Source organism: Harpia harpyja, chromosome 14 (assembly GCF_026419915.1).
Source record: "Harpia harpyja isolate bHarHar1 chromosome 14, bHarHar1 primary haplotype, whole genome shotgun sequence".
NCBI classification, from domain to species: domain Eukaryota; kingdom Metazoa; phylum Chordata; class Aves; order Accipitriformes; family Accipitridae; genus Harpia; species Harpia harpyja.
Window position 1 is genome coordinate 28,860,917 of NC_068953.1, and position 25,461 is coordinate 28,886,377.

Here is a 25,461-nt window from a genome sequence, read left to right on the forward strand (position 1 = left end):
TTTCACAACGTGCAAGACAGTACAACAGTTGAACACATACAAGATGTGATATGTACATGGACACTCTCATAAGAGGTGTACTGCTGGCTACTGGAACAGCATGCATGTTTCTAAAAGGTCACCTGGCATATTGTGTCTTGGTCACTTTCAATCACAACAAAACCAGGCAACTTGCATAGCAATCATCCAAAATACTGGAGCATTGCATGCACCTGCAAGGTTTCAAGCCACTGCTTGCTCCCTTCCCCAGGGTTTTGCCTGTACTCTGTACGTTTTCTACTTTGACCATAAATACCAATCTTCTTACTATCTAGAAGGCATCCATCGCATTCTTGGCTTAGTGTAATGTAATTATAGCACCGATAGTTACTACAAAGCAAGCTGTACTTTCTTCTGCAATGTAAGACCAAAGCACAAGATAAACAAGAAAGCACTTGCTGAAAGTAAACTGTAACAAAAAGCTTCCTATTAAGTAAATACATCCTTTAGTTCTGAAATATCGTCGCAGGAAGGAACAAAGCAAATGTATTCTTAATTATTGTCAGGTTGACAATAAAAAAAACCCCATAATATATTGTTTGAAACAAAAACCTGTGGTACACTCTATCTGCATCATTAAAAACTACCGTAATTATTCTGAAAATTCAAGGACTCTGGTGCTACAGGTATGCAGGAAGGAGAAAGGCTAACTAACAGAGATAAAAGCTTGTGAGTGAACTTATTCAATGCTTCCACATGTGCTGAAAGTTTAATTTCTTGTGTTTTGGTTAGAAATTTGCAAGGAGTAAACCTCAGTGTCAGCCAGCCAAGTCAATATAGGAGATAAGAGGTCTGTCAGCCAAAGTATCCAAAACTATGCGTCAACATCAAGGTCAGAAAAGCTTTGTTATTTCCAAGCAAAAAGTGTCTGCTGCATGGCTGTTTCGACTTGTGATGTAGCTTGGCCTGGCAAGCAGTCAGGGCAGTCACTCTCATTATAAAATAAAGCTACCTCAAGAGCTAATTTGCTCACTTACAAGACCCACAAAGGAGGTGGGAGGTACCGAGTAAAGCTGAATATATCTTTGAGCTTTGAAAAACCTCTGCCTCTTTCCCCTCTCTCTCAAGCAAAGCAGAATCTCTTGGAAAAGATGGTACTGGAAACTCTGAATCCAATGCACTACAACGTCACCAGTTTAGTACCGGACGCGATGCCAGTGGCCACAGTGCCCATACTCATTCTCATGTGCTTTCTGTTTCTAATGTGGAATCATGAAGAAACTTCATCAATACCAGGTAAATTAATTTTAGCTATAGTATCACCTAAAAGCTGACAGAGTATTTGTGTGTGTTTGGTTCTCAAATTTAAGTGAGAAAGCAATGCTGAATAATGATTGTACGCCAACAAAATTTACTAAGAGTCAGTTTAAATAATACAGCTTTTTACAAGAACTGATAAAAGAAATTAGGCTCACTCTAACCTCAGAGCTTCCATAATAAACCTGGCTTGGCACTATCTAAATACATGACATTTAGTTTTCTGCTTTATTATGTGTAAGCTAGAAAGATATAATACCATTTTACAAACTTTAGATGTTCGTGTTTTCATGTGCATTATAAACTACTTTTTACATGTTTTAAGTTTAAAGCCTTCTAAATTGTCTTTAGTAGAAACAAACTATCCTCTAGGAAATTATTCAGATTTTAGTAGATTATCAATTTTTATCTCCATGTTTGGCACTGAAGACCCTCCAGAACACAACAAATGGTTTCCCTTTCAGAGGGTCCCTTCTGTAATGTTTTGGGGGCTGATGGTAGACATTACTGATTCAGCCTATTTTTCATTAGATGCAGCGCAATGACCTCCTGCATGAATGACAACAATGCACACATCTCACAAAGGTGTTTGACAGGAATAATCCTAAACCAATGCCGTGGCACCTGAATGAAATTCGGAGAAGAGATCCTTGCCAAACACCTTCAATATGCCAAAACTCTTTGAGCGTGAGAAAACCGGGGAAAGTGTTCACAGAAGGTTATGCATTCTATTTGAATGCTTGATTGGATCAACAAGAAAATAGAACTAAATTAATATGTTTTAAGTTTACAGGTATTTAAATAATCTGGGGTCTTGCAATTCCTATTGTAAACGGTGGAGCCATAAGCAACTTTAAAATTTTTAAACAGTATACAAAGCTTTTTTAAGTACTTAATTTGCTTTGTTTTATGGAGTTAGATTTATGTTTTACAGACAAAAGGAGCAAATTTAGCTTTCCCTAAGAAGGAAACTCCCTTTTAAAAGTAATTCAAGGCAAATTCTCTCCTGCTGTCTCCACTTTCTCCTTTTTGTTGTAAGAGGGAAATTTGGTGCTGAGTTACAGTGGAAGGATTTAGTTGAAAACTTTGTTGACGAAATGCTTATCAATCCATTCTTAGCTCCTACTTAAGCATGTTTTCCTAAGTTCACAGCAGTAAAGTACTTTTTCCTTTAAATATCTGTTTTTCTCACTCTAGTATTAAGACTTTAAAAGAAATGTAATTAATGACATTTAATTTCATCAAAAGGATATTGACTTTTGTAGGTTTTACTATGACACTTCGACACAAATTCAGCCAAGATCACTCAGGATTTGTTAAAATCACAAATTAATAAACCATATGCATTTTTTTCTAGATCATTTCTTCTTTCTAATATCTAGCCACTGTCTCCCCAAATGTAAGCAATCTCAGAGCAGCAGTTTGAAGTTGTACAAAGTAATGAATGTCATTCGTTGTACGTATATGGAAAGGACTATAGGCTTCCATAGATACTAAGTGAGGCTTCAACAATGTAGATCAAGTTTCTTTAAGACAGAGCTTCAGAACAGGATTGTATATGTGACCTGCCAAATGCAGACCTTGACTGTCATGTTAAAAAGCTCCTTTCAAAAGGCTGATGCTCAGAGGTATATTCTTGTCAGTGAGCACTGCTGAGACCAACCTTTTCTTACTGTATTTCTTAGGGCCAGGATACTGTATGGGAATCGGTCCCCTCATTTCACATGGGAGATTTCTCTGGATGGGAGTCGGTAATGCCTGCAACTACTACAATAAGACATATGGAGAATTTGTGAGAGTTTGGATCAGCGGTGAAGAAACATTTATAATTAGCAAGTAAATCCTTCTTTTCTATCCTTAATAATATCAAGAGCTTTTTCATATTTTTACAACCTCTTTGCTACTTTTTTCCTAAAGTAGAACTGAAGTTATTCTTTACAAAAATTATCCTAACTTAAACCTTTTACTTCCTGGTGTTCACAGACCTTTTTCTAATCTTTTGTTTCTTTAAAGACTCTGCTATTGAAGTCAATGTGAATTCTCTTGTTTTCTTCATGGAAATGAAGATTAAGCACTGTGGCTCAATCCAAAAAAATGTTTACTGTCTCTTTTACTATTCTATTTGAGATTAGGATTACATACTATACAGGAACCTAGACTAACTGCAATGCACAATTAAGCCAAATTTTAGTTCCCCGTGTTCTTAAGTTTGTCCTTAAAACGGGACTAATGCTTGAAGATTATGGCTCCAATTCAGCAAGTTAATTAAGCAAATGCAGCATTGTAGGATTATGAGTAATTCCACTCCATTTAGTGCGATTACTCTTAGGCTTGGATTATACAGAGTATTAAGCATAATGCTAAACCGCAGTCTATCATTTTATTAGCTCCAGTGAATGGCTGCTTTCTTCTTACATTGGATCTCCCGGTTGCTTATGAGTTATGCCATGAAAAAAAAAAATAGTAGTAAAATGTTTACCATGTGCAATTGATAAAGAACCACAACCTTTTTATTAGCAATATCCATCAACCCACACTCAGCTTTTATTACGTAAAAGCTTTTGAAAGACAACATAGTATAGGGGACTATCACAGGATTTGCCATGTAAAACAAGTCAACTTCATCTCTGTCTGGTTTTACCTCTGTAAAAAGAGGTAATCATGACAGGAAAACTATTTACATTCCTATCCTACATAGGTGTTGCAAATATCAACTAATGCACTATAAGATTTTGATAATGTAAAATGCCATGAACTCTTATTGTTGTCTTCCACTTTCTGTACTACCAATTAATCAGAAACAAATCAGGAGTGCTGATAAACAATGCCACAGCTGCATCAGACTTGACAGTCAATACATCACCTTTCATCAGACATTTTTTGCTTAAAACCATTGACTGTACATAGAGAATGAGTATTTAACTTTTTTTTTAAACAATAATGTGGAATAAAGTTTTCAGTGGATCATAAATTCACGGCAAAACTAAACATAACCTGAATTCTGTAAAAGTATACTATTTGCACCAATGTCATCTGAATTTTTACCATCAAATCTAATCATAGCGAGATGGCAATGCTCAGACAGAATGACTTGCAGTCTTGGTTACAACAGATGCTGTCTTTTAGAGGACTTCACTAAATAGTTTCACAAGGAAAATCTGCTTATACAAGGTCATATGTCAAATTCCTTGAAACATTATTATGTGTCGCCTGTGTAGATGTGTGGAATGGAAGGAAGCAAAATAAGCCTCCTGCACCTTTCCACTCCTAGGGACAGCTGTCATAATTCGACACCACCTTTTCACATTCATGAAAATACTGATGATGTTGTTCCTTGACATGCAAAAAACCTTTAAGGAAATTAGAAAAGAGAGCAGATGTGGGGAAGTGTAGGAAGAGAGAATATGCCAAGTTCCTTGGAAGGTTGGACCTGAAGATACACTCCTCCCTGTTCTTACTCCAATCCTCAACCCATGTTTGCCTGTTTGTACCATATAGCATGCCACTGCTAACGTTACTTCTGGTCGTGCAAAACTATGGTGAAAACCCAGTACTGCCGAAAGTCAATAGCAAAAGTCCCATTTACTTTGCCTGCCTGAAAAAAATAAACTAAACCCATGTAAGAAGTCTGGGATTTGGTCCACAGAGTATGCTACATGATAAAGAAAGCAGCGTATTGTTTCATTTCAATCTCTGTTCTGATTTTCTTTCTTTTTGTTGGATTTCATTTGATCAGGTTTTCATCACATCAACATTTCTAAAATGCTAGCTCCCTCTAAAGGAAATTATATCTTAAAGCAATAATGCTGGTCAAAACCTGTTTGCCAGCATGCATAAACAAACCATGTCAACTGTAAAAAAAATTATACCTTATATTACATGTTATTAGGAAACCATGGATTTCCCTAACATGTCTTTTTAGGAATATTTATCCCACACATATCATATTATGATGCTGCAGATTTAAACGATGCATGTATATTTATACTTTCTGTACGTGTCTGGGAATGACCAAATAGCTACAAAAATATTGCTGTAATTTAATACACGTCATGAAGAAATTATCAACTGTCAAATATTTTACACCTCATCTTCTGAAACATCTGACATTGGTCATTACCTGAGCGTTTCTTATATATCTACACGTTTCTATGTATACACACTGTTCAGATTAAAATGGTTTGGTAACCATTTGCATTTTAACTGGAAAATAATTTTAAATCTGAACAGAATACATTACTTTAATATACATTCTGAAGGCATTTATCATCAAGATGTTTAATTATGTAAAAGGAACAACATTTAATGTCAGCATTTTACTTCCTGTTACATTGAGAATGTGAGTCAGCACTTCAGAGAAACTATAAAATGTCAGAATAAAAATTCTGTGTACAATCTATGAAACAGTATTTTTGGTTTGGGCTTTTTTCTCCCCATTTCTTTCCCAGATCCTCAAGTGTGTTCCATGTAATGAAACACTGGCATTACGTTTCTCGATTTGGGAGCAAGCTTGGGTTACAGTGCATTGGCATGTATGAAAATGGAATCATATTTAATAACAACCCCGCGCACTGGAAAGAAATTCGACCCTTTTTCACCAAAGGTAAATCAGTGTGCATTAATACACTGCATCACTGTAGCACAGAGTCTGTCTTTTCTGAAATGCTGTTTGTCCTTACCATACTTAAATTACAGAAATCATTTTTCTTTATATATCCCATAGATTTATTTTATTGCACATGTTCTTTCATGCTTATCCTGCTTGGCATGCTATTTGAAATGGTCCTGAAATAGTTTTGCAGATTCTTAATCTCATCCAATTAAACCGAAATCAAATGATGCCCACATGCCATGTTTTTAAATGTTTTAAATTTCAAGTCCAGCGTTTACATTAGCTCAACTGGCACTTCCATAAATGTAGTTGGCCATTCCTATCTCAGTCTTCACTGAGTTCAAAGGCTTTTCTGTCTTGTTCTAATTGGGGGGGGGGGGGAGGTGTTTTAGTTTCGGAATTAATTTATAAGACCTGAACAACAGAACTGTTTATTAATCCCTTTAATATACTAGGAATCAGTGTAGTAACAGAGAAAAAGATTGAAGTAATTAATATCGCTAGGTTGAAATCAAATAGGAAATTTACATAAACAAACTCCAGTGTTACTGTTTTAGGAGTCTGCAATTTCTTGATTCACCTTCTTTCCACAAATTGAAAATTTTCAGTATTTGCATATCATTAGAATTAGCTACTTCCAGTGATCCTACAGCCTTCCTAACAAAACTGCCACACTTGTTCTACAAGTTCAGAAAAGATTTTCACCAGCTGATACTGCAGTAGTTTACGACAGTGATTCGAAAACCTGAAAAAGAAAGTAAAGCGAAGTAAAACCAAAAAGAAAGTAAAGCGAAGTAAAACCTAAAAGAAATTAATTATCTGTTGGTTGAAATTTTCTATGTTATTTTGTTGATATATCTGTGCTCCTATGACACTTGACCTTCCCTACATGATTTTGCTATTGAAAAATATCAGCAACTTTGTACTGGTTGAAGATGGCAGGAAAAATTTTTTTATTTTCCTACTTATTCCTAGAACTACCAGTTCTCTCTCTTTACAAAACAGACCTCCTCTCTTCTCAATTGCAAACATACAGTCCCCTCTCAACATGTATTTGATAAAATAACGTCCTTGAGGCAATTACAGCAATTCTTGTATGGAAAAGTAATTTAAATAGAGTACTTAGGGCAAGATTTCCAAAGTAATTAAAAAATTATTTGAATCCGTTCCAGCTGGAGCCTATGACAATCCCACTGAATTACATGGCAATAGAACTGGCCACTGCTTTTGGTTGCTTTTGAATTCTTAAAATGCAATAAATCCGTCATGACTCTATTTCCACTGTTCATGGGTGGACAGATGACTGCCAGGCTAGGCTTCGCTATGTCCACAGTGACGTTACAGGTTGCCAGTAGCTCACTGCAAAGCTACCATGCTGTTTAAGAGCACCCAGGAGTTACGTTTTCAGAAATTCCCGTCATCCTCCCCACAAATCCCTAAGCTATCTTCCCTGCTCAGTGTCATTGCAAGCAAACGAGACAGGACATCCACAGTGCCTGTAATGCAGGTGAGGATACGGATACCCTCCCTCACAGAAAAGTAGCAGAAATGATGCCAAATATCTTTCCTTAACACGGCATGAACCTAGCAGAAAATGTGTGTCTGAGATACAAAGTGGCTGGATGCAAGGGACGTTTGGGCTTTGAGTTCATTGCCATTTTAACTCAAAATGCTTCCATTTTTCTTTCAAAAGATGGTAAACCAGTAAGCTTCAGAACAGTTTTATACCAGTTGCTCACGTGATAAAGTTTTACATTTGATTTACACCATTATCGCCAACTGATAAGTTATAAATAAGGTATGAAAGTTAACCAGTCTTTTGGTCATTTTGCACATATATTTCAGCTCTATCTGGTCCTGGTCTTGTGCGTATGATAGCAATTTGTGTCGAATCAACAATTGCTCACCTGGACAAACTAGAGGAAGTAACCACTGAAGTAGGAAACATCAATGTGTTGAATCTTATGAGACGGATCATGCTTGACACATCTAACAAGCTTTTTCTCGGGATCCCTTTGGATGGTACTAACAGCTTTATTTTTATACCTTGTGATGGATCTAAACTGAATGTCCAAGGAAAACTCATTGACATCACTCAGCAGTTTTGTTTCAGAAACAGAGCAAGAACAGACTCATATCACCATATAATTAATTGAAATTGATTTATGAGTGACTTAAGTTATAAAAGAGAATTTTATATGATTAAAAATATACATTAGCTTGTCACACTCACCTTAATAAATAGTAGCATCTAAAGGGATTTTTATGCACTGAGTTGGTATGATCCCAATATTATATGCGTGTAAGAATCTGAAATCTTTCTACCAAACTAAATGATGGCCTTGAAACGTTCACCTGACAATTTATGTCTTCTGTGATTTCTTCATCCTCAAAACCATATGACAGAAATAACATTATGGTGACGTCCAAATTATCCCATTTCAACATGCTGCAAGAGTTCTGCTTCTGCTCTCCTGTGGGAGACTATTTGGCTCTGGTTGACACACCACTATCTCCTTTTAGCTAGCTACCAAGAGTTTTTGCAAAGATCTATACCTTTTCTACAGTGGGCCACAAGTGTTTCCTAATGCTATCTACCACCATTAAAACCAAATGTTTATCAAATTCCCGTGAACTTAGTCAGAGTAGGGAACGGGGCCTTATTATTAATTTTTCTGAAGCATTTCTGCTCTTTGGCTATTGAGGTTTATACTTTATAATGCTTTTTGTTAACGTTTATTTTCAGAACATGCCATTGTACTTAAGATTCAAAACTACTTTGACGCTTGGCAAGCACTTCTATTAAAGCCTGACATCTTTTTTAAGATTTCTTGGCTGTGCAAGAAATACGAAGAGGCAGTGTAAGTATCAACAGTTTTACAGATCATTTGCATAAGATCCTTTCTTTCTTTCTATGAAGGAGATCTTCCCTGATGTTTTCCTCTGCCTTTTAGAAAATAAATTGTGAAACTTGCAAAAGGTGGCTGGCTGAAGTCCTCTATCTGCTAAGATAGCAACAGAACAAGGTTTGCCACTGATGCTAGAAGTGGCTGATTCTCAGGGGATGATTTAAAGCCCTTGCCTATTCAGTCCTAGATAACTCACCAAAATATTAGTTAATGCCAGCTCAAATGTGAAACTAAATTTAAATCACTGGTTCAGTTCAAACAGACATGGAAAAGCCATCATATGGGTTCAAGTTACATTTGCTCTCTAGTCAAGGACAGTCAAATAGTAGGCTACAGTTCATCAAAACAGGATAACCCATCTACATTTATGGCACTGTCCGAGTAGAGTTAACCCCTGAGCATAATTCTATTTATTGGTTCCTTTGACGTGCATTTTTGAGTTAACAACTCATTTTTGAGTTAAAACTTGGTGCTCAGCATGATAATCCTTTTCAAGGCGTTTTTTTCCTAAATAAGGAACAAATACATTTTGCCATCTTCCTCTTTGCAAAAATACAAAATGCCTCTTCTATTTTTATGATCTCATTTGCTGTCTTCTGCCAAAAGAGGACTGGTTATAAAAAGAACTGGCAATCAGTTTGTTCATTTTGGATTTGGATTCCAGCTAGTGAGAGAAACTACTGCTTATGAAGCATGTGTAATAAATTCTTTTGATGGTGCTATATAACATAAAGGTTTTAAAGGAAAGATAGAGGCTCCTCTAAAGTAGTTGGACAACTCTTATAAACTAGACACAAGATTTAACTTCTCTAACATATGCTCGCCAGTTTTATTATGGCGCTGATTAATGCTTTATCCTGTGATTCTAATAACAGGTAACTGTGGTAGCCCAGTTATTACTAGAAAGCCCTTGCAGGGCCCTTGCAAATACTGATGTTTCAAAAGCAATTCCATTAAAATGGACTTATTCATAAATTTCTACTGCAAAAAAACCCAATAAAGTTTGCTGGACTTAAAGCAATGCAAAGAACCACCACAGGATATGATGACTTCTGATATTATTCTAATAAAGTCAGCAAAAAGGACCATTTGCTATTTCTAATACATAAAACATGTTATAAATAATGAGAACTTTACCAGGTTTTACATTCATTTCCCCCTACAAAACTGGTCAAATTTTCTATCCTGACAATAGCAAACACAAATGGAAAGCCTGAGGATTTCATTCAAAAACTTTCCAAAGTACTTTTTAAAAATAATTTCCTTTAAATCTATAGCTAACTGAAAATCCCAAATAAAATTATAAACTGTTGGACGTTGCTTTTTTCCACCACTGAAATACAAACTGTTGACACAGTATTACTAACTATTTAAATATGAAAAATTTATATCAACTCTACCTTCAATACAGTACAATTTTTCTAACATTTATCTACATTTTTCTAATAATCGTCCCTCATGTTCTCTAAGTTCATTTTACTCACTGATAAAATACAGCATAAAATAGAAGGAAATAAACAAATTCTTTGGAAATGTTAATAAGTCTCTTAAAACTCTATTCATTAATAGGATATACAGACATATATTCATCCTTTTCAGTCTATCCTATAAAAAGAGAGTAAGATTTCAGTCCAAACTAACAAGCAATTATTTAATAAAAAAATAAGAAGAAAATACACCTTCCCTTAGTATTACTGCTTTTGCAGAGAACCATAGAACCCCTCTTAGGAGTACTTAATTTCTGCCATTCTTAGATGGTTTTATTGGTATAATCTCTATGTTTCTAATCATATCCTACTGTGTACTAGAAGTCTGCAGATATTTATCAATGTGTTGGATTTCATCTGTTTTCAGCAAGGATCTGAAAGGAGCAATGGAAATCTTAATAGAACAAAAACGACAAAAGCTTTCCACTGTTGAGAAGTTGGATGAACACATGGATTTTGCATCCCAGTTGATTTTTGCACAGGTATTGGCAATGTACTCAAAATATGACTAACTTTGATTTTTCTGACATTTTCCCATCATTAACAGCACAGGCTTTGCAACTTAAACTTCATGTATCTATCTGAAGGTCATGTCATCATAAAGGGATACAAATTAGTCGGTTCTGTGGAGTCCCTAACAGTGATTCAAACATTGAATAGTTGCATTTTGGGGAACAGGTACTTGTCTGATTTTTTTCATGGCTTAAATGACATCCTTAAAACTCTTGCATCTATTCCTGAATGTCCTCCAGTCTTTCCCTAACCTTTGTATTTTATCTTGATGTATTGCCTTTTGTTTGCAAAGGCTTCGAATGCTATGTAAATCCTACCTTGTATAATCTCTGACAGCTCACAAACTCTGTGAGGAAAGGCAATGAATCAATAAGATCTGAGCTAAGAACAAACTCTTGCTTTTCGGTAAGATAATACACACCCATCAAAATATGAGTTTTCTATTTTCCTCTAAAAGACAAAAAATAAATGTTATTTAGCATATGAGATAGAAAGACTGCCAAGATTTTTACTTTTGTTTAAAGCAGATATTCTAGGTCCTTCCCATTCTACTGCTATAGGATATTTGTTGGCATCAGAGGTGAGCAATCAACAATTTCCCCCCAAATTTCCAATTTATTTTCAGAACAGAGGGGACCTGACTGCTGAGAATGTGAACCAGTGTGTGCTGGAGATGATGATTGCTGCTCCTGATACTCTATCTGTGACTCTCTTCTTTATGCTAATACTGATTGCGGAGCACCCCACAGTGGAAGAGGAGATGATGAGAGAAATTGAAACTGTTATGGGTAAGCAGGAGCTGCAAAGTCAGTGATGTGGGAGTATAATTTTGCTTCAGCAGTGATCTAATTTTGATTATTCAAAGGTTGAAAAATCTAAGTGTTTTCTTCTTACAGAAGCATTTGCTGTAAAATATATGAACTATCATTCTATGTAAAAGATTTTACTCAAGATCAAATGAAAGAAGATGAGTAGTTTGTATGATAAATTCAAATAGGAATCATCAGAATTGATAATCTATTAGAAAGATTGCATTACATTCCCTCCTCAGCAACAGCAGTGCAAATTAGCACTCACCTCATAAGTTCCACCGAAATTATTTTCCATTTACCTTGAAACAGCAAAAGGGGACACTCTTTTAAAATACTTCTAATCACCAATATTTCTCTCCGTATACATAAAACCTAAGTTTCACTATGACTGCAGAAGGGAAAGGTTAGAGCAAATGAAAATTGTATTCTGCCATCATCCATTTTAATATGAAACTGGTCTCCTCTAAGTACTAATTACTAACTATTCAAAACACAATCAAGATATTCCAAATTTGTATTCTGCCCTTTCTCTAGACTTCATTCAAAGCCTGACACTGAATAATATAGAAACTAATTTCATCCACTCTTATTCAAGATTTCCTTCTGGTCCATTAAACACTGGAAAGTGTATAACAAGTCCTTTAGTCTTTTTCTAAGGTACTTTTAATAAACTTTATTTTATTGTTCTCATGAGAGTCGAGTACTCACTTATTCATCTTTCCTATTTCTTTTTGATAGCCTTGATTTCTAAGGCAGTAGAATGTTGTTGCCTTCAGCAAATGACCAACTGGGGTAGCAAAGCTGCCTTTCGTCTCGAAAACCTACCCCTGTAGTGGTCAGCCTGTAGTTCTTGAACCGCTTGCTGCATGGAAGTTAAAGTAAGGCTCCCACTGGCAGCACGTCGTGGCTCTGATACTGCTGCTGATGGAGTCAAGCCAGGAGGAAGTTACGGTAACTGAAATAGGCCACAGTAGGACCTAACTGTACATCCAGCCAAACCCAATCACATGGTGAAAACTCAAGGTCTCTACAAAGTTCTCTCCCGTCTGCAGACTATTGCCAGATTCCGCTTGCTGTCAGCTCTCAAAAGATTTCTTTGTTGAGTCTTGTTGCTCTCAGTCATGCAAAAGTCAGGGAAGGACTTTCAGAGTTTTGCCACTGACAAGAAAGCAGAACAAAGACTCATAATGTATTAAGAAGAAGGCGAGAAGATGATAAATTAATAAACTAGGGTTTATGCTGGTGAACAATATACCAGATTTCCTGAATATGTAAGGCTACATAAAGCTCCTCAGAAGCTGTTGGATCCATCCTACCATTTCAGGAACTGAGAAGCTTCCAAAAATGTTTTGGTATTTGTACAATGAAGCTATTAAATTCATAACCAACTTCTTCACCATCTGTTTTATTCCACAAGGTGACAGAGACATACAGAGTGATGACATGCCAAACTTAAAAATTGTGGAGAATTTTATTTATGAGAGTATGAGATACCAGCCAGTTGTGGACTTGATCATGCGAAAAGCTTTACAAGATGATGTAATTGATGGCTATCCTGTGAAAAAGGGGACAAACATTATTCTCAATATCGGACGTATGCATAAGCTTGAATTCTTCCCAAAGCCGAATGAGTTTTCTCTCGAAAATTTTGAGAAAAACGTAAGTTTTCTATCTTATTTCTTACAGGAAATTGAGTATTATTTTTTGACAATGTCTCTTCCTCTTATTTTGATCAAGAACTTTGTGACCACAAGACTGTTTTCCATTTAAGTGCCTAGTTAGCTATACATCCTGCTTATTACTATTATTATTATTATTATTAAAACTGGGCAGATATTTTCCTATCAAAGTACCTTTTAATTAAAAAAATAATTATGATATTGAAAACAAAGTTTTTCCAGGCATCTTAATTTTGATTTAAAATTTCTGATTGGATTTGTCCACACAAACATAGTTTCCATTATATCCCCTGACACTGGACAAAATAAAGAGGCTTTAGGGAGCTAGAGCCATGCAAGCCATACAACACAGAGCTGAAGCTGCGTGAGGATTCTCTGGAGAGGTGAAGAAGTATAGTAACTCCTGAGAGACTGAGAATATAGCATCCATCTCATTCTCTCTCTCTCTTTTTTTTTTAATTCCTAAATAAAAATAAACACATTTTATAGACCAAAATGGAAGTCCTAAGTTTTAACCAACTCAGTATTGCAGATGTTGCGTAATTCAGTCCCAGTTCAGCACAGCATTTCAATTTAAGTTATATTCTAACTCCCAAAAGAACTAGAATTTTTTTTAGTCTACATTACTGTCCTGTATCAAAAGCAATATGTGAACTTTTTTCCTGCTTGTAATCTCCTACTATCATAAATCATCCTTCAGATTATTTAATTTCATTTAGACCTCTGCTCTTCTGATTATTTGTTAAACAAATTGTTTTGCAAAACTGTATTTTTTCAGCAATAATCATCCAGAGAGATTAAAACTGTATTGAAAGAAAATAGACTGATTCTATGGCATGTTTGACTCCTGGTTTTTGACTGTTAACCAGTGCAGATGGAAGCGGAAGACAGTGCTACCCATGTGACAGAGAGCACAAAAATATGAAATATTAAGGTTTGGTTAGCACTCCTGTGAGAGAATTAGAAAGATCTCTGGAATAAATAGCCATGCAAGAGTGGAGGGCATAATCAACTTAGTCCTATGAAGGGAATCTCAACTGCAGAACCTTAGCATTACTATCATAGATGCACACATTTGCCTGGTATGCAAGCTTTCTCTTACATTTTCTTGTAGCTTGTCAAATATTAAGGTTGAACGGGGTTGAAGCTAAAGGGTTAATGTTTTCTACAGCTGTCGTAGTTCTCATTTTGTCTAACTAAAAAAGTTAGGAAGTAATTCTGTTACCTGGCAAAATTGTTTTCTTTGGAGATGTCAGCAGATGCACATATTAAGCGTCCACAGACAGTAATTTCAGTTTTAAAGAAATAAATAGATGACGCACTTTGATACACCAAAAATGGGCTTACTAGTAAAAACACCTGAAGAAATAATTAAGAAAATAAAGAAACAAAAGATTTGAATGTTCAAGCCAGAAACCCGCCTCCGAGTTTTACATTTTTCCTATCAGAAACCTAGCAGTACCATGTATGCCACACACACAAATGAGCACCAAATCACCTGGTTAACATTTCTAAACTGCTGTTTGACTATCCATAGCAAACTCTGTCCACAGTATTAAAAACAACAGATCAAGGAAAAAGTCACTGTAGAAAATTCAAGAAGAGAGTGACTAAGTTTATTGAAATAACTGTTCACTGTGAATAGTTTCCATTTTTCCACCTGTTATTTTCATTCTAAGTATTTCTGTCAAAACGGATTTCTTGCTTATTTTATAAGTACCCTTTACTACTAAAAATATTTCCCCTTGACCAAATATTTAACCACACATTTTCTATCTGACTTGATACATTCTGTTTGCCACATAATTATTCTAGCAGGCACAATTTTCACACAGTTCTCTAAGTGAATATCAATCCACACCATTATTTATGAGAAGATGGCATTGTTAGAATCTAAACATATTTCCATTTTCCCAGGCTGTGCATTTGCCATTGTGCTGTACTGCCAGCTGCTGTACTTGCTCTGTATTATAGACACTTGTATTTACTTATCATTTTTCAAAAAGTACAGCTCAGTTTATTTGAAAAAATTTAACCAGAAAACATTTTTCTCAGTCTGAAAATGAGAAAAAAAAGACACTTTTTTCTAGATAATTTAAAATAAAGCAACCTTTTCTACCGTATTCCTTGGTTAAATAGGAAGTCAGAACACAGCTAATACCTTATTTTTTTTAAAAGAAAGTTACACAGATGAAGAAAAAGAATGTATTTTTTTATAGACAGACTTGCTTTTTCTTACTCATAACAAGTACCTTTGTACCTCATTAGCAGTACTATTCATGCTGTTGGGACTGTTTTGGATAACTGATCTATACAATGTCAATAAAAGTAGCAGAAACTGGCTGTGCATTCTGCAACAGCTCTGGGAATGCTGCATTTCACATTTTAGTTGATAGGACAGGAGACAATCATTTTATAAACTTTATCTCTCTATTAGATACCAAATAAAATTTTCAACATTGCATCTTATGACAAATTAATTCTCAGGAACACTAGCTTTTTAAGGACAATTGTAGTAGGTGTATGGCTTTACGATTATCTTTAGACAAGGCATGAGCCTGTATCTCAGGCGTTTATGAGCTTTGTAATGAACATTTTCTGAAAAAGTTTTTAATGAACTTTAATGCATATTGAAGAGCAAAAGCTTCCCTCCTTTTCACAGCTTGTGGTACAATGCCTGTAGTTCACAGGATGAACAGATGAAATGCACGGGCAAAATTCAACCACTTAACTTCACATTCCCTGCTACCTTAGCATTTAAAGAGGCATACCTTCCGTAGGTGTCTCTGTATTTTGGCCTGGCTTGGGTGGGAGGGCTGCTCAGTGTAAAGGAAAGAAGTAACTGCTCCTAAGAGATTCTTTCCACAAGTTTTTCAGAATATATTCACTCCCAATTTCCATCATAATTTTGGCTACTTTTATGATGAAAAATTTGTCTTAAAGCTTATTCCTCGTGTTCTTCTGTGCAGGTTCCTTCACGCTATTTCCAACCATTTGGATTCGGCCCTCGGGGCTGCGTAGGAAAGTTTATTGCCATGGTAATGATGAAAGCAATTCTGGTGACTCTTCTGAGACGGTGCAGAGTACAGACAATGAAAGGAAGAGGCCTTAACAACATCCAGAAAAACAATGACTTATCCATGCACCCAATAGAAAGGCAGCCTCTGCTGGAGATGGTTTTCACACCAAGAAGAAACACAAACAAGAATCAGGGTGACTAAAATGAATCGGCATCAGCATTAAAGTTACAGGGCTTTCTCAGCCACAGCCACTAAGAAATACCCATCATTCCTAGGTAAAGATACAGACTAAGGCATTTTGTTGCCCCTAAACAACTACAGTTTCAGATGACAACTTGTTCTGCCTGCACAGCAGAACCACGTTCTGGCCACAGCTTCAATGTAATAAAGAAAGACTAAAATTACAAACAGTCCTGTTGCTAGGTGATGCCACACTATATGCAGGATTCCTAGCTACTTTTTAAAATCATCAAGTCCAGACAAAGCTATGCCTTGCTTTTCAAACAGTGCAAGTTCAGAGGTTTGGGGATCAACAAAAGAACATGCCCAACGTGTGTTTAATTCCAGGACTACGCGTGTCCCCCTTCCCCGAACCTCCCCAAAGTTGCACCCAGCAATATTTAACTACTGCAAAAGCTCAAATTATCTGGTTTTGAAAACATCTGAATGAATAATGTTAAAGTTGATTTTAAGACTATGAAACAATTTAAAATATTTAGGACATATATAAGCTACAAAAAATGTTTGTACAAGGAGTCATTCAAACACTTTTCTTTACTGTGTTTTGCTGTCATATTAAACAGATACCAAACACTTACAGTGTCACCTAAATTTTGCTGATGGTAGTAATTTCCAGAGTACTAGGTAACATGACAGTTGAGATAACTGTTCTATGTTTTTAAAACCCAGAGTCCTGCTACAGAGTATGCCACAGAGGATCTGTAAAAATCTTACTAAAGACCAGCTGAGAATAAGGTAATGATACGAAACATTACCACCAGTATGACACAGAAGGGTGGAGCAACACTCAGTTCCACCTCACTTGGTTAACTGTAGAAATTTCCCACCTCGCCTCAGTTTGGTGAAGAAGTTCAAATTCCCTCTAAGCTACCTAAGCAGTACCAAATCCTGTTTCAATCTGGTTTTAATTGCTCAATTCTACTTCAGAGAATAAGACTTGGAGTTGTTGCCCATGTTCCCACACCACAGCAGGGGAGAAAGTCCCTCCCTAATTATCCACATAGCTCTTATTGCTTCTCCTGAAAGAGCACTGGGCTGTATCCTGCTCTCGAGCATCTTGCCTCGCCCACTGATTTTAAAGAGACTCAGTAGCACAAGAAGAGAAATGCTAGCTCAAGACGTAGACTTTCTTTTTTTTTTTTAGGTAAAGTGGGCTTCGGTCATCTACTCAAGGTAAGATGCAAGCTTCATTGGGTAAACGCTCAGAGTTTTGTAGTGGCAAAGGAGAAAAGTTCTGAAGTAACAAATAGATTTCTAGAAAACATTTTTAAGGGGTTTTTGCTCACAGATTTTTATTTTTGTTATAAATTAGGCTTAGTTTTATACTTAGTCCTTGACAGGGAAGCTACATAACTACCCAACATTTCCTGTTGAAAATGGACCTATCTTGAAATCTGTAGAATTTTGACATTCATCGATATCTCTACTAGCCTAATGATGAGTTGTTAATTTGGTCAAGAATAAAAGATCTTCCTGGCTTAATAACAACATTCCTTGACAGAGACTTTCCATTTTCAGCAAGCTTGAGTTTTCATACTGTGTAGCCCAAAGAAAGGTGTTTTCCAGATAAAATGCCTTGAAAAAGCCAAACAACCAATGTACAATAGGCTTCTTATTAACCTTTTCCTTCCAAGTCACTTAAAAGAAAAAAGGAAAAAGGTTGCTTATGTCCTTACTTAGAAAATCTAATTAATTTTAATTAGATTAATTAATCTGTCCCCTTGGACCACTGGTCTTACGTGCAGGTCCAGCAGAGGAAGATCGATACAGTAGCATATAAAAACTCCATTAACCCAACAAATAAATATGTGTTCCAGCCAAAGGTAACAAATTAGGTGAGGCTGGGACTGGTAACAAAGAAGAGGAGCTGCACATTTAGGTCATTTCTCAAAACAGCATGCAAATTTGCTAGAGTAATTTAAAAAAAAAAAAATCAAAACTTGAAAGCAGAATAATTTATTGTAGCTAGATTACTTTTAAAGCTTTCTCCATAGCATTTGCATGGTACTGAAAAATTACAACAGTGAAGTGCAATCCCATACCACCTATAAATACAAAATTGGGCATTTGAAGACATACAGAAATAGGATTTAATGGTTAGACTTGATGATCTTAAAGGTCTTTTCCAACCTAAATGATTCTATGATTCTCTGTTTTTTAAGTCATGAAGTGACATAGTAGTATGAACCTTTGGAATATCTAATGTAACCTCTATTTCTACATTGTCTGTAGCCTTTAAACTAGGAATTTGTTAGAGCTGTTGGGAGAAGGAAAAAAATAAAAAAACAAACCCAAAAAACCACACCAAACAAAAAAACCCAAACAAAACACTGATTAAATCCTATTTTTTCTCGTTCTCTATTGTAAAACACTGAAAAGGGTGCATCAGTGGACACACATTTCTCATTTGTGTGAAAACTTTAAAAAGAAATCCACTGAAGGTTCCTTTTTCTTGGGAATAAACTACTATTTTATACACAGTATGTATCTTCATTTATTTCACATGTGAAAACATTTTTATAGTGATAATTTACTCTCTGATTTTCCACCTCATAATTATAGTTCGCTCCCAAGTAAAATTTTTCACAAGGTTGGAATTAATAAATTAGTTTTAGCATTCAAATTTTGAAATAATTATATGAAATCATGTAGATTTATGGAAAATGCATGCTGCTCTGATTTCTTTAACGTATTATATATTGTTGAATTTGTAGACTGGAATTTCAGAAACATGATTACTATCATTATTCTATGGAAGAAATAAAGCAGTTTAATTTTTTACTTTTGTAAGCAAGCCTGCAGAATTATTTCCCATTGTATTTTAAGTATATTCTTTCTTATATGCTTTGCACATAGTGTTTCTGGTCCTCAAATTTCTACACTACGTAGTTTTGCCCACATTTGGACAATAGGCCTGTTAATCTGAGCTGTTAACTAATCTAAGCCCTGTTTCTCCACATCTTTATTATGGGTGTTATGCAGTGGTCTAATTTGCATGAATATTTGCACGATAAGGTCCGTTTCCCCTCTTCATATGCTTACATATGTTTGAGAACTGCGGTTGGGCGAAGTAGTGTTTCAAAACTTGCCGTGTGGATATAAAGAGTTTAAATCTTTTCAATGTATATATGCCATTGTACAAAACAGAGCTCTGATTTTAAATGGTGTTTTATTATCAGGCACTGTAAAAATTTAAGTGACTTTTAAAATGACATCACATCTACTGTCATCAAGTGACTATTCCATTAATGTTCAATTCGTCAGCATAGACCAAACTTGAAGAATATGTTTTATACATCGCTGTGATTATGGGCTGCTCACAGCACGTAAACGTGGATGTTGTTAGAAAATAAGATGATCATCAAATAAAAGTTGTATGCACAAAAACAAGTTTTAAATCATGTTTCATAGTGTTTTCCCAATCTAAGAATCACAAAATGTATTTAAATGCATGAGTGTGTATGCATGCATGAACTGATTATTAAACTATTAGATACAAGGATGAAATCCGGGATGTTCTAAACTCAAATTTCCCACTGATTTCAGACAATATAGTATTGCAGAGATATTTTTAAGAACAGTGAGAAAGTGGAAGTAGATTAAGTAATTTCAGTTCATACAAGACTGCTTGCCTAGGAATGCACTTTATCGAAGCTTTAAAAGAAGGGAGAAGAGGTAGGTTTTGGTGATTCTTAAGATAATAGGGATTTGTGGATGTAACAAAAAAGCTTGGCTTGATGATACAAAGGGCTCAGCTATCTGTGAGAGGAGTATCCAAAGTAATAAAAAAAAAAGAAAGAAACAAAGCAAAGAAGTAAACTAACTGCATAGTTCAAAGTAAATTTCATCTCTTCTTCTTTTCATGTCATGATGGCATGACAAATTCAGTTTGTATCTGTATAATTTATTTCACTTTCAAATGAAAGCTTTCAGAGTGATAATTCTTGTATTTGGCTAAGTGACAGAAAACTGGAAGGTAGCAAATGGCACAGTAAAAAAAAAAAATTCACAAGAACTTTAACATAGCTGCAAATAGATAGATTTTTCAAACAGTAACCTGATCACGAGACACTCCCAGTGAAAACATTTATCCTAGAATTTTACAAGCTCTATTAGTAATTTTAAAACATTAATAAACAATTGTCATTTTATTAGATTGTTCACTTTCTGCATTCTCCAATACAATCCAGTGTTATATCCTCAGTTAATATCCATTAAATGAAGTTCTTAACTTTAAAAGAAAATCCCAGTTGAAAGTTTATAGCAGAAAGGAATATATTTGTGTTGGTTAGAGGAAAACGGTTAATATGTTGGGCCAAATCTGCTCTGATCTATGGTGAAATAAATCCTTCTCTAATCTAAGATTGGAATTTGCTGCCAACATACTTATTTTAAAGTGGCAGTTACCCAGGACTTGAGATGTTACAACTGTTAGGGCTCAAAACAACATTACCTATCTACTATTATTGTAAACCTTAAACTTTGTGATATCTATTATAAAAGTGCTGGGTTTGCATACTGTTGTAAGTCCCATGTTTTCAAACACAGACCTTTAATTTTACAATATAGACAAGTACTCAATTCCACAGATCTACACTACTGTAGCAATAATTCCATTCAAATGCATTAATGCATCAAAAAAAAAAAATCCAGAATTGTCTTTTTTATAATTACATATTTTGAACTCCAGTCACTAAAAAAAACCTACTGCTTTCATAAAGTGAGATGATTTTATGCTGTTCATATTTTTGCTATCATCTCTTTAGTTGCAGATAACTTTATTTAGGTACAAATATAATTGAAAAGACCTGTGAATTAACATTGCACTCTAAGCAGGGTCCAGCAGGTGGCACACACAGAAAATTTATTCATGCAACAACAACAGTTTATGTATTATCAAAGTCCCTGTTGATATACAAAAGCCAATAGGCTCCTATGGTCTTTACTCAGATATTAAACACTGCTTTAGGAAGATGCAGAGTCATTCCAGAGTCATTGAAAGTATAGAGGTGGAGAGAAAAGTAACCACCAATAGTGTGGACAGAATTTATTGGCATTATTACAATTAGTGCTGGCATCAGAACATCATTTTCAAATATCACGTTTTGCTAAAAGTGTTCTCCCAGGCTACTTGAGTGGAACCTGTACGTATCATTTGGCATCAAGATTGACAGAGCCCTGCTTAGTGAGTTTCAAAATGATTTCTGAGAAATTGTAAGGCTCTGCTGGTATTTTAAGTATAATTCAGCTTAACTTAATTAATTTGATGCATTGATTCTAACTCACTTTCTCTTAATATTATATTTTTATGTGATATTTTACCATGTTGCTTGGTTAATTTAATTTAGTGCCTCTATGGCATTTTTCCATAGTCCACAGTAGAACAGGAATCTCTAATGAAACATTAGAGTCTTTGAAGGACTTTGAAGTTGATTTTTGCATATTGAACCTTCAATGAGTAATGCAGGTCCCAATACTTCATGCAGCCTCACCACAATTCTACAGTAGTTACGAACTTATCAGTCCAAGAATTGAGCAGGTCTTCATAATAACTCTTTATTCTTTAAATAATTGCTGGTCAAAATCAAGACCAGTCAACTTTGCTGCAAAAAAGGACACGTTTGGCACAATGTGCACAAATCCATTAAACTGCCTGATTAGAGTTGAAAATACCTCCCATCGGATTTCAATCATTTAATTCCTCTTTAGTTTTAGAAAAGCCGATTAGCATCTCAGTCAATGCTTTATAAACTTATCCTTCCCTTGTAATGATATGTAGATGGAGTTGAATTTCATTTTTCATTTGGCAGCCATTGAAAGATTCTTGGCAAGTAGTTATAGATCAAAATAGCTATATTCAGAAACTGCACATTCTAACGCCTATATGCATATTTGTATTTATATTCACCTTTTTTTCATTCCAGCAAATGTTAGAAGATATTTTTCAGTGTTAAACAATAATTCAAGAGAGACATGAGAAGAGTATAAATCAGCATTATTATAATATTAAGTATGGTGCTAACTGCATTAAGAAAATTGCCACTTCCATTTCAGAAAGCACATAATTAAATTCTGCAAAAGGGTTAGATCCAGCTACTGGACGAATAGTAAAGTAGCTGCAAATGGATCTTTTCTTCTTTGAAGTGAAATGTTTTCAAATGAAATTCCACCAGCTCAGAAGTATAAATACAAATGAAACTATATTCATTGGTCTTGTCTTCCTGCTTACATGAAGAACAATGCAAAGAAGATAAATTCATACTACAGAAATGTTATCACTCCATTATATTACTTCACTTAAGGATCTCAAAGCATGTTATGAGTATCAATTAAGTCTTCGAAACAGACCTGACTTGCTAAACCCATGTCCCAGAGAAAGATTACAGTAAAAATCAATTTACTGTGTAGCTCAGGAACTAATTGCCTGAGGGCCCCTTCACTCAGATGACAATCTTTGGTCAAAACCCCAAGACACTGGGACCATAATCCAGTTAAAATGCCGTTGTTTAGATGCCACTATATATGGCCAGAGTCTGCATCTACGAGGATGTATATATACATGGTGTGAGTAAATAAGATTATGTATACAGTAAATGTTTCTCTAACACTATGTAAATCATATGATCTAACAATTTAACCAAAGGTTAGTAAAGCAGGAAATGTATAATCAATGACAATGCTTTGGTTAGAACATACAGTAAAACTCAGGGATAGCAGAAAGTTGCAGAAAAATGAGAAGGTAAGCCAGCTGTTATAGCAAATGTGTACATGTGGCTCCAGGGAACCTACAGGTGAAGAAAATGACAACACTATGAGGAATAACACCTCCTTGTCAGAGTTGGGGACACTAATGTCTTGTTGTGACGTTCCACCTGGGGAAGGATAGCCATCAACCTTGGGACTCCACACATAATCAAGATGCAAGAACACTTCAAGAGGAATAGATACAGCTTGCTAAAAGGTACCAGCTGTGGTTTATTATTGCTTGCTTATTGTTATTAACTAGGTTACCAGTAAATTATTGAGTCTATACTGTGTTTTCCTTCATTGCTAGCAAATATCCTGCTTAAAGGAGTAAGTACAAGAACATCAGAGGTTTTTTGGTTGGTTGGTTGGGTTTTTAACAGCTATTTAAAATTATATCAAGGAATGACAACTCCCCATTTTCAGTTCCAGCTACACACTAGAGCTCTGTGCCATAATAGGAAAGTGTCACCTAGCAAATGCAAAAGCCTGCTGAAATTCTCTTAAATTTGAGTCATTTACCATCAATCATTTCTGTATCATGACCCAACAAAGGATAAATTGTTTTGGAGAACTACATCTTGCAGGGTTAAAAGGTTTTCACACAGGATGTTACTATTCTCTCCTGGGCTCGCTCTATGCTCTCCGGAAAATGTGCTCATCCTCAAGAGCCCTGTGGAAGAGCTCAAGTTTAAGAAGGGCAAGGCTCTGCAATTTAGCTACTACCACTAACAATAGAATCCAAGTTCTGGTAATTGTAAAAATAAATAAATAAATAAACAAACAAACATACATACCAACCCACAACCCACCACATTTTTTGAAAGAAAGGGCAATGACACAGCATGCAATATTATGTGCAGGAGTAGTCTCCAAACATTATAAACTATTGAAAGGCCAAGTGTGCCATGTTCTTTAAAGCTGTCAAGTACAGTTCATCAGTTTGTGATCAGCTTAAAGCCTAATATTGGACATACTTAAATTTCAAACCATTTATTGAATTTTCTGTTTGAAGTCTGCCAACATGAATCTGTTTACGCATTTTTTTTTTTAATTAAACGATTAAATTCCCAATTCCTCTCTCAGAATTGAAGTTCTCTGTAGAACAAAGTGTAGGGACAGCGCATGAATAGAGCAATAGGGGATTAAACCAATCCAAAACGCTGCTTCAGTATTTGGCTTCTGAAGAGGCTGATTAATTAGCATGGCGTTTCTGTGACACCATAGCCTTTCAAATAAAATACCATAGATTGGACTTGGATTAGATTAAAAACCCTTAATGAATATTACTGCAGTGGAGCCTTTGCAAGTCCAATGACTATTTATGTATTAGTCCACAGTTTGAAAAGTTAAAAAATAAACTGAAGTGTGACATTTATTCACCAAGCCTTTTTAGAACTTACAATGTGTGGTTTACAGGGGTTCATTTCAGTATTCTGAGCAAGTCTAATGAAATGTCATGTAAAGTCAGTGGGATTTAAAAGTTTAAGTGTTATGACTGCTCCTGAGAGCAAGGAAAAATTAATTCTAAATTTATTTTAAAATTAATAGCAAAGACATCATGTTCTTCTAATTGATTAGCAATAAACAGCAGTACCCAGGTACAACATAAATCCTAGAGTAACAGTCATCCTTCAGCCTGTCAAAAGAGATATTCTGTGCTTCACCTCATCTGCAAAGCATTGCCATTATTACTTTTCATAGTATTTTAATTCTGAAATATTAAGGCTATACTTTGTGCCACAATCTGGTTTTGTGCACCAAGTCCAAACATTTTCTATTTTTTTTGCAGTTATCATTATATTGCAATACATATTTTACTATTTTATAACTATTTCCTATTTGCAGTTTCATTGTGCTATTTCATTACATTAATAAATTATTTTTCTATAGCATTCTGAACCCTTTCATTTACTTATCCATCCCTTTTGCAGTAACATGACAAAATACAGTTACAACAGCTTAACTGATTTATCAAGGGAGAAACTTTCCAGAGCAGAGATTTAGGCCACATACTACACAGTTATTTAGTCCTTGATCTCTTTTTTCCACTTATGAATGTCTGAAGTAACATAAGTTCTGTCCTGGAGCCTCCCAGAGCAGTATGTTTTTATGCATAAAACTACACAAAACTAAAGGTTTTAAACGC

At 35.3% G+C, this 25,461-nt stretch overlaps 1 protein-coding gene across 1 annotated transcript; it reads left to right on the top strand.

Moving 5' to 3' along the window:
* The first annotated feature begins 1,115 nt into the window (after positions 1-1,115).
* On the top strand, positions 1,116-16,629 carry LOC128151168 (aromatase). Its single transcript, XM_052808312.1, has 9 exons — positions 1,116-1,275; positions 2,982-3,132; positions 5,745-5,899; positions 7,754-7,930; positions 8,655-8,769; positions 10,672-10,786; positions 11,443-11,605; positions 13,047-13,288; positions 16,278-16,629. The coding sequence occupies exons 1-9, from the start codon at positions 1,131-1,133 to the stop codon at positions 16,527-16,529; spliced, it is 1,515 nt and encodes a 504-aa protein (XP_052664272.1). The 5' UTR covers positions 1,116-1,130; the 3' UTR covers positions 16,530-16,629.
* The last annotated feature ends 8,832 nt before the right edge of the window (positions 16,630-25,461 follow it).

Coding starts and splice junctions, on each gene's coding strand:
- LOC128151168 (XM_052808312.1), top strand. CDS start 1,131: ATGGTACTGGAAACTCTGAATCCAATGCACTACAACGTCACCAGTTTA. Junction 5,900..7,753: donor TCGACCCTTTTTCACCAAAG/GTAAATCAGTGT, acceptor CATATATTTCAG/CTCTATCTGGTCCTGGTCTT. Junction 11,606..13,046: donor AGAAATTGAAACTGTTATGG/GTAAGCAGGAGC, acceptor TTATTCCACAAG/GTGACAGAGACATACAGAGT.